The 16618-nt window shown below is 41.9% G+C and overlaps 1 protein-coding gene across 2 annotated transcripts; it reads left to right on the forward strand.

Moving 5' to 3' along the window:
* The first annotated feature begins 1964 nt into the window (after positions 1-1964).
* On the forward strand, positions 1965-14657 carry ZFP69 (ZFP69 zinc finger protein). 2 transcript variants are annotated; one of them, XM_021684232.1, is made up of 5 exons: positions 1965-2138; positions 3455-3540; positions 8745-8871; positions 9154-9252; positions 13341-14657. In XM_021684232.1, exons 1-5 carry the CDS (start codon positions 2012-2014, stop codon positions 14471-14473), a joined length of 1572 nt encoding a protein of 523 aa, XP_021539907.1. In that variant the 5' UTR covers positions 1965-2011; the 3' UTR covers positions 14474-14657. The 2 variants fall into 2 exon arrangements, with proteins under 2 accessions (XP_021539907.1, XP_021539909.1); XM_021684234.1 differs by having other exon boundaries at positions 9157-9252.
* Positions 14658-16618: the final 1961 nt, after the last annotated feature.

The raw sequence follows: 16618 nt of genomic DNA on the forward strand, positions 1-16618 counted from the left end.
CGCGGGGCGCGGCGGGAGGACTGAGGCGTCGGGCGACCCGGGGCTGCGGCCCACGAGGCGGGGTGGCGGGTGGAGCCGGCCGCCGGCGCCGGCCCGGCGTCACAGCGACAGCCCGCGAGGTGTATCCTCGTCCGCGTCTGCGGGAAGCGGGGTCGGGGCAGCCCTCCCACTGCGGCCCGCGGAGACCCCCTCCCCGGCGCGCGGCCGCGGAAGGCCGCCAGGGAGGGCGGCGGCGTGATGCGGTGCGGCGGCGGGCCTTAGGCCGGCTCCGCGGGGAGCCGAGAGAAGCCCCGCGTCCGAGGCGGAGGCCGAGGTCCCGCGGGGCTCCCGAAGGAAGCCTGCGGGAGCGTGGGGCGTGTTTTGGAGAATCGTCGGTGAGCGGGGGCATGTGGTCTACGAAAGCTGGGGAAGAACAAAATCTGCTACCTCCCGGTCCTCTGAAGAGACACCCTGTGGCGCCGAAAGCCTCGGGAGCCAGCGCTCTTGCGGCCGCGTCCCTGATCCCAGCAGCGTCCAGGGCCGAGCTGGTGAGGCTTCGCGGGTCTGCAGCCTCTGTCCCGGGGAGGCACGGCCGGGAGCAGTGGGGAGGGCCAGCTTCCAAATGATGCTCGGAAGTTTCCCCACTTTGGTAACTAGACGTTTACTTTTATGCATTCGGGGCAGGTTATTTCCACATGCTCCAGCCCGCAGGATGCAGCTCCTTTTTGTGCATCTGGCGCAGCTTGGGGCCGGGTTGGGCGGGGGGGGGGGGGGGGGGGGGGGGGGGGGCGGAGCCCGTAAGCCACGTACCTTTCCTCACAAACTTCAGAAAGTTGAGCCAGCTCCCTTTGCACGGAACTCGGACTGTGCGTGGGGCCCCAGATGTGCTGGACCTGGTCGCTGCGGAGGCACCTGCTCAGATGTCGGGGGTGGGGGGCGGTTAGTTAAGATGATAGATTTGAGTTGTTTACAGATTTTCCTGCTACAAACAGTTCTGCAGTAGTCCTCATGATACTCAAGAGTACTGTTATTTCCTCCATCTGAACACATACCCCTCCCCCAATTTTAACATTTCTGAAACCAGGAGGCATCTTAACAGGTTAAAAGGACTTGCTAGCGGCTGGGCATGTGCGTGGGTGGGGATGTGTCTGGCGCTGTTTGGTCATGTGAAAATGCAGCTGTGTGATTATTCCATCACTTATGATACTTGAACTTTAAATTTAGATCTCTACTTATTTTTTAAAAGTAGCTTAAAAGATAATGCTGTGATGCAGCATTATAACAAAACTTTATAGGAATATTTATTAAGGGTTTTCTGTATGCCTGACATTGTTTCAATTAATATTACAGCCCTATAAAATATAATTTTATCCCCATTTTATAGATGAAGAAACTGAAGCTCAGAGAGTTGAAGTGCCTTAGAGCTTTTAAGTACAAGTGTCAGGATTCCAACCCAAGTTGTCTGATTTCAAAACTTGCCCTCTTAACTCCAAAGCCTGTATCCAGGCAAAAGATGCTTGCAGCTTACAAGGGGGGACGTCAAGGCAGCGCCCATGCTTGTTTGTATATCTTCGGCTGTTTGTGTTTGTGCGTATGGAACTGGGAGACAACCACATCCAAGAACGTTGATTATACTTATTCCCACATTGATGGCAAATGTTTGTTTTTGGATCTTTAGCAGTTTAAAATATATTTCTGCAAGTTCTGGAGTTCTGGCTGTGTGGTGAATGCTTCTGGATCCCTCTTCTGCCTTTTGCTCCTCTAGAAGAATATAGAGGCATGCACTCAAACCTACTCAACTGGCTGCCTCCCAAAGGGGCAATACTTAATTTAAGAGAGAAGTCAGTTTTTCAGAGTTAAAGTCATATCAGCCTCTAGGAGCCCCCAGCTTCTGGTACCACAGGGACACACCAAAGTCCTGAGGGCAGGAGATTGTGCTCAGAGGAGACGACACACCTGTGAAGGCTCTCAGTAGAGGTTCTGGCAGTTTACCTCACCCGAAGTGGACAAGCCCAGTTGGGTGGGCATCGTCATGCTGCAGCAGCTCCTGATCACCCTGCCCACGGAGGCCAGCACCTGGGTGAAGTTGCGCCATCCAAAGAAGGCCAAGGAGGGGGCGCCCTTGTGGGAGGACGTGACTAAGATGTTTGAAGGAGAAGGTGAGAATAGGCTGATGGAGGGGAATGGGGAAAGAAGAATTCTCAATTGTGTGTGAAAAGATAGGTACACACTTCACTGAGGTGGTCTCTTGGGGAGAAAATTGGGGGAAAGCAGGTCTTTGGGGATCGGGCTTATGGCTTTTGGGAACGGGTTAGTGATGAGAGGAAATGTTAGGCTCTGAGCATGGGCTCCTTGTGCCATGTGCCCATGCGTTCCCATCTCCAGTCCTCAGGTACAGCACACAACAGTGTTCCCCACCAGTGGCTCCCAAGTATATGGGATTCGCACAGTGAGGTCAAGGTTTTCCACTCCCTAAAGCCCTCCCAAGGTCTTCCTTCATAAGTTTTGGTCATTTTGGCTGAAAGCCAGTGTTTTTCAAAAGGAACTGTTCTTTCGGAGAGGAAGGAATGACATGCTTGATGACTCTCAATTTACAGGTGGTCAGTGAGAAACATGTCCAAGATTACACATTATCTGGTGGTCTGGTCAGGAGAGATGGACAGAGGAATTTGTGTGTCTCACACGGTCTCGTAGTTCATACCTTTAACACTTCAAGTCCAGCTGATACCTATTCTAGCTGTGTCAGGCAGGGACCTTGCTAAGCATCTTGACCGATTGAAAAATGAATGATGATCTCCAATGCTTATTGTTAATTGATGGAGATAAGACACATATCCAGATTAAAATAATAGAAGGCAGCTTAAGAAAATGCTATGGTAAACTTCTTTTTGAAGACAAGAGACAGGAAACATTCTTCTGATTGTATTTATTGGAGAAATTTTCACAAAGCAGATAGCATTGAATTGGGCCTTGAAAGATGTCTAAGTTTTTTGTAGAAGATTTGGGGAAAGGGTACAGAAAAGAGTGCCTTGAAGAGTGGTTCAGAAATGGGCAATATGGGGAATATCCTGGTCTAACTGAAGGCTAAGAATGTGGTCAGTGTATGTGTAGGATGGATAAAGGATGGTGGATAGCAGAAACAAATGCTGGGAAAGGATGCTTCAGGCAAGTTGTAGAGCACCTTGAAGTCCATGGGAAGCGTTTGGATTTTTCTTTCTTGTCAGAAACCTTTGAACAGAGGAGTGGCCTAGATCTGTGCTTTTGGACCAGCGTTGACCATTGGGAAGTGTTAATGCCCAAAGCAATGCACTGCAGGCCCTCCTCGTTAAGGAGGCTCCGACTGCTCTGAGTTGCTCTAAGTGTCCCTCTCTGTGAATGTTTTGAGAGAAAAGCCATGTTCAGTAGATCTTCAGGCAATTTTTCTATTTGGGAGATTTGGGGAGATGCAAACCTCATAACTCTTTCCCTTCTTTAGCGCTGCTCTCTCAGGATGTTGATGAGACCCAGGAAGAAAGTTTGAAGGATGAAGTCACGTCTGGGTCCCCAGCAGCAGAATCCCAGGTGGGTTGGTTTCCTTTCATTTTCTTGACATGCTGTTTGGTTTTTAAGGCTTTAACTTGCCTTTTTTTTTTTTTTCCTTTTAGTGTGGGGCGGTGTTGGGGCTAACAGGTTCAACATAGGGAGCTCAGTGCAAGCTGCTCTTATACAGAAACCTGGGCTGCAGTGGTGGCCATTCCCCTACTCATGGTGGCTTCCCTCCTATTATTAACTCTTGTTTGTGACCAACATCTAGATTTAACGCTGTGCTGATTTCCGTAGAGAAAGCAAAATGAGTGATAGAATTCTAGCCCCTAAAAACAAACACATAACCACTTGGAGTCTAAGATGTACATCCGTTTGTTTTTTTTTTTAGTATTTTATACTCAGAAACAAGCTTTGTTAAGGGAGAAGAAGGTCCTGACATTCTTAAGTGCTGAACACTATCACTGGTGAACTTCCTGCAGTGACCCTTAGTATAGTATTGGGAGCAGAGGTCAAACTGCAACTGAAGGAGAAGTGAATGGGGAAGAAATGGTCTGGCCACACGGCACACACATTAGACAGGATGGGCAGTTCTCACGGGCTGTCCTCACTACTGCCTAGAAGCATAGGAGAAACAGGAGGAAAATTGTAGAATGAGTGAGAAAGGAAGACTATTAAAGATGAGCTGTTATTCGATGACAGAGAGTTTTAAGTGAAAAGAACTGGGGTTCTGAAGTTAGATGGGACAGGATTTGAGTTTATCTCTTGTCTTTATTTGCTTGGTGATGGGGCAGTTTTTTCTAGCTGTTTACAATCCCACTTTCCTTAGCTGATTCAGATGCTGATTCCTTCTAGGATTGAAATGCATTTCAAAGTTACTTACAGCAATAGGGAAGAAGTTATAATAGTCTAATTATTTAAAGAGTTATCTCTACATTCCACTATCTGGAATTCCTTGCCTCTTGACATTTATCAAAAACTGATGGGAGGGGCGCCTGGGTGGCTCAGTTGGTTAAGCGACTGCCTTCGGCTCAGGTCATGATCCTGGAGTGCCTGGATCGAGTCCCGCATCGGGCTCCCTGCTCGGCGGGGGGTCTGCTTCTCCCTCTGCCCTCTTCCCTCTCGTGCTCTCTGTCTCTCATTCTCTCTCTCTCAAATAAATAAATAAAATCTTTAAAAAAAAAAAACCTGATGGGATTCTTAGTGCTAGGAAAAGATTAAATTTTTTAAAAATTGAGATACAATTTAAATATAGGAAAATACACTTAAGAAAGTGTATAGTTGTATTTTGGCATATATGTACACCCTGTAACCAAATATAGACCATTTCCACCATCTCAGAAAGTTCCCTCATGCCCCTTTCCAATCAAAACTGCTTTGTTCCCAGTAGAGAGTACATGGGATCTCTGTGTTATTTCTTACAACTGTATGGGAATCTATAATTATCTCAAAATAAAAAGTTTTAAAAAGAATTTATATTCTGCGGTTGGTAGGTATAGTGTTTCTATAAATGTCTGTTAGCTTCCGTTGGCTGATAGGTTGTTCAAATCTGAACCCTTGATACATTTTTGTCTACTTGTATCAGTTACTGAGAAAGGAGTGTTACAATCTATATTGTGGTTTCGTCTGTATCTCCCTTTAGTTCTGTCAACTCTGCTTTAAGTTCTGTTATCAGATGCATTAATGCGTAGGATTGTTGCCTTCTTGATGAACTGACAGTTTATGAGATGTCTCTTCTTTATGGCTAGTAATATTCCTTCTCCTAAGGCCGCTCTGTCTGATTTACTGTAGTTCCTCCAGTGTCCTTTTAGTTATAGTTTGTGTGGCATAGCTTTTTCAGTTCTTTTGCTTTTAACCTTATCTGTGTCTTTATATTTAAAGTGTGACCTTACATGTAGCCGTGTCTTGCTTGTTTCGTGCATTTACAGTTACCATACTCGTTGATACAGTGGGATTTAAGTGTGTATTCTTGTTTTTTGTTTGCTGTTCACCCATCTTTGTTTCTTTGATCCTCTTCTGCTTCCTCTTGGATTGCATAGTTTTTTAGTATTCCACTTTATGTCCTCTGATGGCCTTTTAGCTATACTTGTTTGATTTGCTTTTAGTGGTTGTTCTGGCCATTACAATACAGGTTTTTAACATATCACAGTTGAATTAATATTATTCTGTTTCACATATGGTATGAAAGCCTCATATTTCCATTTATTTTTTCCCATTCTTTGTATATTGTTATCATACATTTCACTTTACATGTTATAAGCCCCACAGTACATTGTTCTTATTTTTATTTTTTTATTTTTAAAAAAGATGTATTTATTTTAGAGAGAGAGACTGTGCACGTGTGAGTGAGCGGGGGGAGGGGCAGAGGGAGAGAGAAGCTCAAGTAGGCTCCCCATTGAAAGCGTACTCCCCTCTTATTTTTATTTTTTAATTTTTTATTTTTTAATTTTTTTTTTTAAAGATTTTATTTATTTATTTGACAGAGAGACAGCGAGAGAGGGAACACAAGCAGGGGGAGTGGGGGGAGGGAGAAGCAGGCTTCCCGCCAAACAGGGAGCCCGATGTGGGGCTCGATCCCAGGACCCTGGGATCATGACCTGAGCTGAAGGCAGACGCTTAACGACTGAGCCACCCAGGCGTCCCTATTTTTATTTTTAATAGTAAATTGTTTTTAAGAAATAAAGGAGGGGCGCCTAGGTGGCTCAGTTGGTTAAGCGTTTGCTGTCAGCTCAGGTCATGGACTCAGGATCCTGGGATTGAGCCCCACATTGGGTTCCTTGCTGTGCAGGGAATCTGCTTCTCTGTTTCCCTCTGCCCCTCCCCCCCAACTCATGCCCACGCACACGTGCTCTCTCTCTCGCAAATAAATAGATAAAATCTTTATTAAAAAAAATTAAGAAAAGGAAAAAAACCCGAGGTCTTTTCATATCCATCTACATAATTACCAATACAGGCCCTCTTCATTCCTTCTTTTAGTTCCAAATTTCTTTTTTTTTTAAGATTTTATTTATTTATTTGAGAGAGAGAATGAGAGACAGAGAGCATGAGAGGGAGGAAGGTCAGAGGGAGAAGCAGACTCCCTGCCGAGCAGGGAGCCCGACGCGGGACTCGATCCCGGGATTCCAGGATCATGACCTGAGCCGAAGGCAGTCGCTTAACCAACTGAGCCACCCAGGCGCCCCTAGTTCCAAATTTCTAACTAGCATCATTTCCCTTCACCCAGAAGAATGTTGTTTAGCATTTCTTGTAGTGTGGCTGTTCTGATGGATTCTCACAGCTTTTGCTGATCTTAAGATGTCTTTCTGTTGTCTTCCTACTTGAGAATCTTTTGCTGGATATAGAACTCTAGGGTGACTTTTTTCTTTTAAGCACTTAAAAGTGTTCCATGATGCTTTAGCTTGTACTGTTTCGAATGAGAAGTCAGCTGTTACTATTCTCTCCCTCTAGGTGACATATCTTTCTGTTTGTTTATACCAACTTTTCTTGTGTTTCTGTTCCTCCTTTCCTACCTTCTTCCGGCTACTGTCATGGTCTTCCCTTTTGTCTTTGCTTTTCAGCAGTTTTACTACAGTGTTCCCAGGGATGATTTTCTTTGAATTTATTCTTTTTGGGATTTGATGAGCTTCTTGGATCTGTGGCTTGATTTTTTTTTTTTCCAAATTTGGAAAATTTTCAGCCTTTATTTCTTACCATTTTTTTCTGCCCATTCTTTTATCTCCTTCTGAGATTCTAAATACATGTATATTAAACCACTTGGTATTATCCCGGGTTATTTTTTTTTTGCTCCTGGTGCTTCCGTTTGAATAATATCTATCGACCTGTCTTAAGTTACACGGATCTCATCTTTGTCAGGGTTCAATCTGCCACTAAGTCCGTTCAGTGGATTTTTCAGGTATTTCTCATTTGTAGAATTTTCTTTTAGTTCTTTAGCATTCTTTCTCTTCCTCAATTACCCCTTGTTTTCACCTAGTCTGTCCTTTTTTTATTTTTGAGTGAGAGAGCGAGTGGGGGGCAGGAAGGGGCAGAGGGAAAGGGGGAGAGAGAGACTCTCAAGCAGGCTCCACGCCCAGCACAGAGCCTGACATGGGGCTCGATCTCATGACCTGAGATGCAATCAAGAGTCGGATGCTTAACCGACTGAGCCACCCAGGTGTCCCTCTATCCATACTTTATTGTAAATTTTTTAACATATATTTTAATACTTGCTTTAAACTTCTTGTCTGCTAATTCCAATGACTTGGCCACCTATGGGTTTGCTTCTATTGATTTTTATTTTCTTCTTTATAGATCGGATTTCCTTCTCTTTTACATGTGTAACAGTTTTTATAGTAGTTCAGATACTGGGTATTAAAGAACAGTGGGGGATGAAATATAGTTTGTTTGTTTAGCTCTGTTTATTTCCAGGAGACTAAGCCCTTTCCTCTGTTTGGTGGTTAAGGTGAGGGACTGATTATTCATATTCCCCCTAGAGCCGTGGCTGAGCTCTGGCTGAGATACAGCTTTTATTTGATTCAGTTCACTTCTGATTAACCCAACTACAAAAGCTCATGCCACCGTAGCTGGGGCGGGGGGGGGGGCGGGGGTGGGGGGGAACTGATCTTTTTTAGCTCTTCAAGTATTTGAGCTAGGTTGGGGTTAGACCACAGTTCCAGACAGTTTTGTTCATCTTTGCATTAAACTCCAGTGGGGCCCCAGAATTTAAGCTCAGCAGGAATGCATTGGTTGCTTGATAGTAAGTGCTGAAAGCCTCCCCCGCCCCCCGCCCCCAGCCTCTGTAATCTCATCTCCTACTCCTTCCTTCGCCACCCTTCACCAGTGATGCTGTTCACTCTCCTGTTCCTCAGACAAGCCAAGGATGCTCTCACTTTAGGTCCTTTGTACCTGCCTGGAATGCTCTCCCCTCAGATTTCCCACATAGCTCTCCCTCACTGAATTCATGTCTCTGATCAAATACCACCTTTTTAGAAAGGCCTTCCCCTACCACCCTGCATAAAAGATCCTTCTCTCCCCTCACTGTGTTCTCCATGTTCCTCCCTTATCCTGCTTAATTTTTTTCTAAGGCACATATGACTATCTGTTTTTCCAAATATTTATTTATGATAATCTCTAAAGGATTTTTAAACACATCCAAAGGAGGTTCCCAGTAAAACTAGTTTAGAATCTCTCAGAACTTAGAATTCTGTCAGAACTCCTTGGAACTTGATGGAGGTGGTCTCTGAAAAGGAATATATTCAATATTCTAGGGACTGTTGACCTTCAAGGACATATCTGTGGACTTCACCCAGGAGGAGTGGGGGCAACTGGCCCCTGCTCACCGAAATCTATACCGGGAGGTGATGCTGGAGAACTATGGGAACCTGGTCTCAGTGGGTAAGGATGGCAAACATTCATCCAGGAAACCTGCCCATTATAGGAGAGTCCTTATTTCTAAATTATTAAATGTTGTCTGGAGCTTGACCTTGGGTTCTGTATTAGAGATGTCACATTCCTTGGGGGAACAGCTTTACTTGGTAGAGCTAGAATAGAAAGACATTCTGTGGTGCCCCTTTCCATCTTCAGAGACCCTGAATATCAGAGGACTAGAATGAAATTCTGGGGATAGTTCTTAGAACTCAGCATAACCATTCATGCTTTTTTTTTTTACTTTATAAGCAGGATACCAACTTTCCAAACCTAGTGTGATATCCCAGTTGGAGAAAGGACAAGAACCATGGATGACAGAGAAAGAAGGCCCAGGAGATTCCAGTTCAGGTGAGACCAAGACAGGTAGTACATTTTAATATGTAGGCCAGAGTCCCCGAAGTGTTCCTCCAGCCCCTGGACAGGGCATGCGCTAAACCTGACTTCACCCCTCCCTCCGTCATCCCTTTACTTCACCTGACCTTGCAAAAGTCTCTCTGCAGTTGGAGGGAAGGAATTTTGTCTTCATTAAGGTTAAACTTGACTTTCCCTCTTTTCTTCAGTATCCTGAACTCTGAATTGAAAGCTTCTTTCTCTAAGCAGTCAGATGTACATGGTCTCTCCTCACAGAACACACATCTCTTTTCAGGACTCTCACTGCATTTGACAGATCTTTAATTTTCTCTCTTCCATTCTATTTCCACTTTTTGCTAACTTCCATTTAACAATTTCAGCTTTGATTCTCAGTCTCTTTTAAACTCGTGTATCTTTTGTATTTTTTGTAACAACTATATGAAAATTCTTGCAAGAGAAATTACCACAAATTCAGTGGTCTTTAATCATCTCCTTAAATTTTGCTTTATTATGGAATATTTTAGGTGCTCAGTAAGGCATAGAGAACATTAAAACAAACTTCTATGTAGCTTCCAACTAGATTAAGAAAAAAAAGAGTTGAAGCCCTGCTGTTACGCTCCTGCTTTTTGAAATAACCCGCTTTTCAGAGTTTAAATATTGTCATTTTCACATGTCTTCATACTTTCATTACATGTGTATATCCCGAAACAATATATAGTATTGTTTTGCATGTTCTTATTCTTTAAATAAATGGTGTATATACTTCTACTTGCTTTTCTCATTCAGCATGGTTGAAATCTATGTTGTTCTAGTTCTTTTATTTCCACTGAACTAATAAACCACAATTTATCCATTTTCCTATTAATATACATTTATATTGTTTCTAAGGTTGGGGGTTACCAAGATGCAGTGTCTTCCTATGTACATACGCAAGTATTTCGAGGTGTTTGGTGGAAGCAAAATTGTTGGTCATGGTGTATGTGCACCTTCATTTTGCTGGGGATTACCAACTTGCTCGACAAAGCAGTTGCACCAGTTTGTCCTCAGCAAGCCATAAGAGTTCCCAGAGCTCAGCATCTTTGTCAACACTTGGCCTTGTCAAACTTTAAAATTATTGTAGGGGTGCCTGGGTGGCTCAGTCAGTTGAGAATCCCGACTCTTTATTTCAGCTCGGGTCAGGATCTCAGGGTCGTGGGATCAAGCCCCATCTCAGGCTCCACGCTCAGTGTGGAGTCTGCTCCGGATTCTTTCTCTCCCTCTGTCCCTACCCCTCAAATAAATAAATAAAATCTTTAAAAATAAATAAATTGAAAATAAAAAAATAAAATTTTTGTAAATTTGTGGGTGAATTTGGTATCTTGTTGTTTCTTTCATTTTCCTGATTACTAGCAAGAGGAGCATACTTTTCATGTTTATTGACCATCCAGAGTTCTCTTACGTAAATTGTTTATATCCTTTGCCAGTTGCTCTATTATTATCTTTTTTCTTGATTTATAGAAAAATTGATGTAATATATATTCTTATATTTTTAAGATTTGGCTTTTCATATTTAGAGTTAATTCACCTGGAATTTCTAGCCCTTCTCTAATGGCAAGTTAATTACTGTGTTTCATAGTGAGGTGCATATCTGGTAGAGGTAGTTCTCCCACTGTGTTCTTCAAAATTGTCCTGGTTATTCTTAGCCTCCTGCTTTTTCCATACAAATGAGTGCATCAAATTTCACACCCACACACATACACACATGTGCGTGTGTGCAAATACTCCGGTGGTATTTTGATTGGAATAGAATTGGATTTATAGATCAACTTTGGGGGGAATTAATATTATGATACTGAGTTTTATTATTCCAGAAACATGGTAAATTGCTCCATTTTTTGGTATTTCCTAACTTTTTTAAAAACAAAGTTTCAGAATTTTCCCTATAAGGTCTTCTTCATATTACATCCCCTTTTAGGTTCATCTTGAAGACCTTATATTTTGCTATTGTAGATTGTGTGTGTGTGTGTGTGTGTGTGTATTTTTTAAAGATTTTATTTATTTGACAGATAGAGCACAAGTAGGCAGAGTGGCAGGCAGAGGGAGAGGTAGAAGCAGGCTCTCCGCTGAGCAGGGAGCCCGATGTGGGTTTTGATCCCAGAACCCTGGGATCATGACCTGAGCCGAAGGCAGATGCTTAACCGACTGAGCCACCCAGATGCCCCAATAGTATATATTTTTAAATTATGTTTTCTGTTTGTTGTTGGTGTGTAATAGCACATTTGATTTTATATATTGATCTTATAGCTAGCCACCTTGTTTCACTCCATTATTAATTCCAACAATTTGTTTATATATTCTCTTGGGTTTTCTCTTTTTCAACTTAAAATAATGAAAATAATAAAAGCTACCATGATTTTCATCTAGATGGTCCAGTCCCTTTAAATAATAAGAACAATCTGATTTTAGTAAAATGTTTACTTTAGGGCAATAACAAAAACTCCCAACTTCATTCAAAGTTAAATCTTTTTTTCAATAGTTTGGTTCTTCTTCAGGCCTGGATACTGAATTGGGGAAGGGGACATAGATGGTGGCTTCTTCTCTCTTTCCCTGTCCTCTTCTCTTCCCCCTCCCATATTCAGGACTAGAATCAGAAGCCTACAGAGCATAGACTCTATTATTGCCTTTACTCATTAAGAATTTGTAAGTACTTAAAAAAAAAAAAAGAATTTGTTAGTACTAATGATCCTTTTGTGCCGAACAAAAAATCTTACAAGAAGTTATACCTTTCAGGATACAGATCTGTCAGTTGAAATATTGGTAATGGGTACAACAAATTATCAAGTAAAAAAGCCAGTCAGAATTTTAAAGGATAAAAGATATTTTCAGGGGCACCTGGGTGGTTCAGTCAGTTAAGTGTTCGACTCTTGATTTTGGCTTAGGTCATGATCTCAGGGTTGTAAGATCGCGCCCTACTGGGTGTGGAGCCTTCTTAAGATTCTGTCTCTCCCTATTCCTCTGTCACTCCCCTCCCCCCTCAAGAAAGGTAAAAGATACTTTCATGGAACATAGCAATAATAGCAACATAGTGGGGCACCTAGGTGGCTCAGCCATTAAGTGTCTGCCTTCGGCTCAGGTCATGATCCCAGGGTCCTGGGATCGAGCCCCACATCGGGCTCCCTGCTTGGCGGGGAGTCTGTTTCTCCCTCTCCCACTCCCCCTGCTTGTGTTCCTGCTCTCGCTAACTCTCTCTCTGTCAAATAAATAAATAAAATCTTTAAAAAAAAATAATAATAATAGCAACATAGTCTGGGTCTCTTACAAGTCTCCTTTCTAGGGACAGACTAATAACCACAGAAAATAGAACAATGTAAATATTAATACAAGTTTCAATAAAAGCTTAATGTTTTTATGAAAGTTCTTAGTTCAGACCTTATTTTTCGAATGAGCATTTCCTCCTGCTGCTGGTGTGGGGAGAGGGACATCTTTTTATCTTTTTGATATTGTTTTCCAAAAGTGGTTGTCAATTAAAAAGATATTCATAAGACATAGCTCTGAAATTTGATCATTTAGTATTAGAAAGAACAGGTCTAAAGTACTCAAATTTTACTCTCTATATAAAATCACACATTTTCCTTATTTATCTGTTTCTTAACTTCCCATTACCGCCCCCGTGGTTGCATAACCATATTTAATTGTGCAGTTGACCCTTGAACAACACTGGTTTGCACTGCATGGGTCCACTTATATGTGGATTTTTTACAGCACTATAAATGTATTTTTTCTTCCTTATAATTTAACATTTTCTCTTTATTGTAAGCCTGTAGTATATGATACATATAACATAAAAAATGTGTTAATTGACTTATCAGTAAGGCTTCTAGGCAACAGTAGGCTATTAGTAGTTAAGTTTTGGGGGGAGTCAAAAGTTATACATGGATTTTTTACTGTATTGGGGTTGGTATCCCAACCCCCATGTTGTTCAAGGGTCAACTGTAATCAAAATCTCATACTTTATAGTTATCTAAATTTCTGTCTTACTCATTACAATAATTGATTTTTTAAAGCATAATGGATGTGAGTTATTTGCATGTTTCCATTTCTTTCAGACTTGAAGAATAAAACAGAAACCAATGCATCAACTGCAAAGAATGACATCTTACAGGAACAGTTATATCATGGCATTATGATGGAAGGGTTCCTGAGAGATGATGTCATTTATTCCACACTGAGAAAAGTCTCTAAGTATGATGGTGACTTAGAAAGGCACCAGGAAACCCATGGGAGAGATGTAAGACAAGCCATCCTGACCCACAAGAAGAGTGGCCAAGAAACTAACAAATTTGGGGAAAATATTGTCAGTTCAAATGTTATTATAGAGCAGAGGCACCATAAATGTGAAACACCTAGAAAGAGGAACAAATACAAATTAGACTTGATTAATCATCCGAGTTACATAAGAACAAAAACCTATGAATGTAATATATGTGAAAAAAACTTCAAACAACCCATTCATCTTACTGAACACATGAGAATTCATACTGGTGAAAAGCCTTTCAGGTGTAAGGAATGTGGAAGGGCCTTTAGTCAAAGCGCATCACTGACTACACACCAGAGGATCCATACCGGTGAGAAACCCTTTGAATGTGAAGAATGTGGCAAAGCCTTCAGACATCGCTCATCTCTTAATCAGCATCACAGAACTCACACTGGAGAGAAACCCTACGTATGCGATAAATGTCAGAAAGCTTTCAGCCAGAACATTAGCTTGATCCAGCATCTGAGAACTCATTCTGGGGAGAAACCCTTTACGTGCAATGAATGTGGGAAAACCTTCCGACAAATTAGACACCTTAGTGAACATATAAGAATTCACACTGGGGAGAAGCCCTATGCATGCACTGCGTGTTGTAAAACCTTTAGTCATAGAGCATACCTAACACATCACCAGAGGATCCATACTGGGGAGAGACCCTACAAATGTAAGGAATGTGGGAAAGCCTTTAGGCAGAGGATACACCTTAGCAACCACAAAACTGTTCATACAGGAGTGAAAGCATATGAATGCAACCGCTGTGGAAAAGCCTACCGGCATGATTCATCCTTTAAGAAACATCAGAGACACCACACTGGAGAAAAACCTTATGAATGTAATGAATGCGGAAAAGCCTTCAGCTATAATTCGTCACTTAGTCGACACCATGAGATACACAGGAGGAATGCCTTTCGAAATAACATGTGAAAATAGATTATTCAACATGAGAACAAAAGCCAGCTCTAGATCAGTGATTCTGTTTTTAAATTCCAGGATTTTAAATTTGAGGAATTGATATCATGATGCCAGCTTTTAATCTTGCCCAATATGTAAATAAACAGTGCATTGATAACTACTATCTACTAACACCTCTGTACAAAGTACTCAAGAATAAAGGATGGTCCTTTAAATTAAATTCAGCATAATGGAAAGTGCACACATAATTGTTATCTTTCTGATTTCATGGTGGATTAGTTATTCTCCGTGGGCATTCACTCATTTATAGACTAACAATTGGGAAGAACTGTCAAAAATATCACCACCCCTATTTTTTAAGTAAACTTTTTTTTTTTAACTTTTATTTTTTTTAATGGGGAAACTTAAAAATGGTGTAAGGCTCAAAAGGCATAGTTGTATAAGTGAAAAATCTTTTTCCTACATCCCCCCCCCCACCAAATTTTTTATAGAGGCAACCACTTTATGCACCCTTCCAGAGATTTTTCTGTTTGTATCCAAGAGAATACAAACGCAGAGTTTTTCTCTTTAAGAATAATGGCAGCCTCCTTTGTAAACACATCTGCACATTACTTTTATTACTTAACCATATATCATGAAGATCATTCCATATTAGTAAAGTGCCTACTCATTGTTTTTTACAACTGCATAATATCCTGTGGTTTGTACTTTATTTAGCTAGTTCACTATGGATGGACTTTTGGATTTCCAGTCTTTTGTTGCAATGAATAGTCTGAGACATTTTTTTTTTTTATTTCTCTCACATGTAAGTATATATGTAGGGTAAATTCCGAGAACTGGAATCTCTTACTAGAGGGTATGTGCATTTTTATGATGGATATTGCCAAACTGGCCTTCATAGAGAGGTTGGACCAACTTATTTTCCTATCAGCAAGATAGAGAACTGTAGGAGCTGCCTGATGCTGAAGCATGTCCTGGACCAACTGCCCTTTCAATCATCACTGTTTGTCTCAGTAACTTAGCATAGCGGTACCAGCTGAGCTGCATCCCCAGGAAGAGGGGTGCTTGCCATTCCTGGAGCCAGAGAGGAATCTGCATCTTCCTGAACAGCAGCCACGCCCACCAAAATCTCAGCTGGAGAAGGAGAAACTCTTTCTCCACCAACTGCTCCAGTCCCTGACTTCTGAGGCTGGAGCTGCCTGATCAATGAGAGTCCCTTTAAGGAGACCAATACACTTAGCAAGTAAAATTTTGGCTGCAGCCCATCTGATGGAATGGAGGAACACTGACAATTGAGTCAGGGTACTTAGATGGCAGGGTGTCCCATGGATGATCAACCACACAGCCTTTTACAGGATGGTTATGTTAGCAAGTTACAGTTAACACATGGAGGAAGACAGAAAAGAGGTAGGATGTGACTTTCTAATAAGCATTAATGAATGAGTGAGAGCATTAATTAACATTGCTTATGTTGTGAAAGCTAAGCACCAAGACTAGGACCACATGGTTTTGTACATGTTCATTTTTCAATCTGGTAAATGTTTATTACAGTTTTAGTGATTCTGTAAAATGGTAATGGATTTCCCCTGATTTCCATCCCACAGCCACTACTCCAGTTATAAACCAAAGCCTGGCACCTAGATCCTCCGTTGTAGCTGGTGCTACTTTAGAGTTCCATCTCCCATTTTCCTCCTTCCCATGTGGGCTCTGACTGAGCTCAGTAAATTAGTTGAGACTCTGGTCAAATAACACAAATCATTTGGGGGCAATTTAAGTCTCAAAGTGGGGGTGTTATTAGAGGGATATTGGGGTATCCTGTAATTCATAGGCTGCAACACATTCTAACAGCAGACTGGAACTAGGACCTGAAGCACTTAAGGAAACCCAGGCAGCTTTCTGTCCATCTCTCACCTGTGCTTTTTATGTTTTTTTAACACCTTGTAGCAAATTGCAGTTACCATCAGCTCGATTTTATATATATTGTTTCCATCACCCAGAAAAAAGATACTGTCTTCTCTTTCTTACTTCCTATCTTAAAATCCTAGGAAAGTTCTCTTATTGGCCCAGCCAGGTCAGGTGCCCACCTCTAGGTAGGCAGAGAACTTCTGTGGGAACCATGTGGATGGTGTGAATTGGGTGGGGGGTGGCCGGAGGGGC

Source organism: Neomonachus schauinslandi, chromosome 4 (genome assembly GCF_002201575.2).
Source record: "Neomonachus schauinslandi chromosome 4, ASM220157v2, whole genome shotgun sequence".
Taxonomy (NCBI): Eukaryota; Metazoa; Chordata; class Mammalia; order Carnivora; family Phocidae; genus Neomonachus; species Neomonachus schauinslandi.

Coding starts and splice junctions, on each gene's coding strand:
- ZFP69 (XM_021684232.1), top strand. CDS start 2,012: ATGCTGCAGCAGCTCCTGATCACCCTGCCCACGGAGGCCAGCACCTGG. Junction 3,541..8,744: donor CCCCAGCAGCAGAATCCCAG/GTGGGTTGGTTT, acceptor TCAATATTCTAG/GGACTGTTGACCTTCAAGGA. Junction 8,872..9,153: donor TGGGAACCTGGTCTCAGTGG/GTAAGGATGGCA, acceptor TTACTTTATAAG/CAGGATACCAACTTTCCAAA.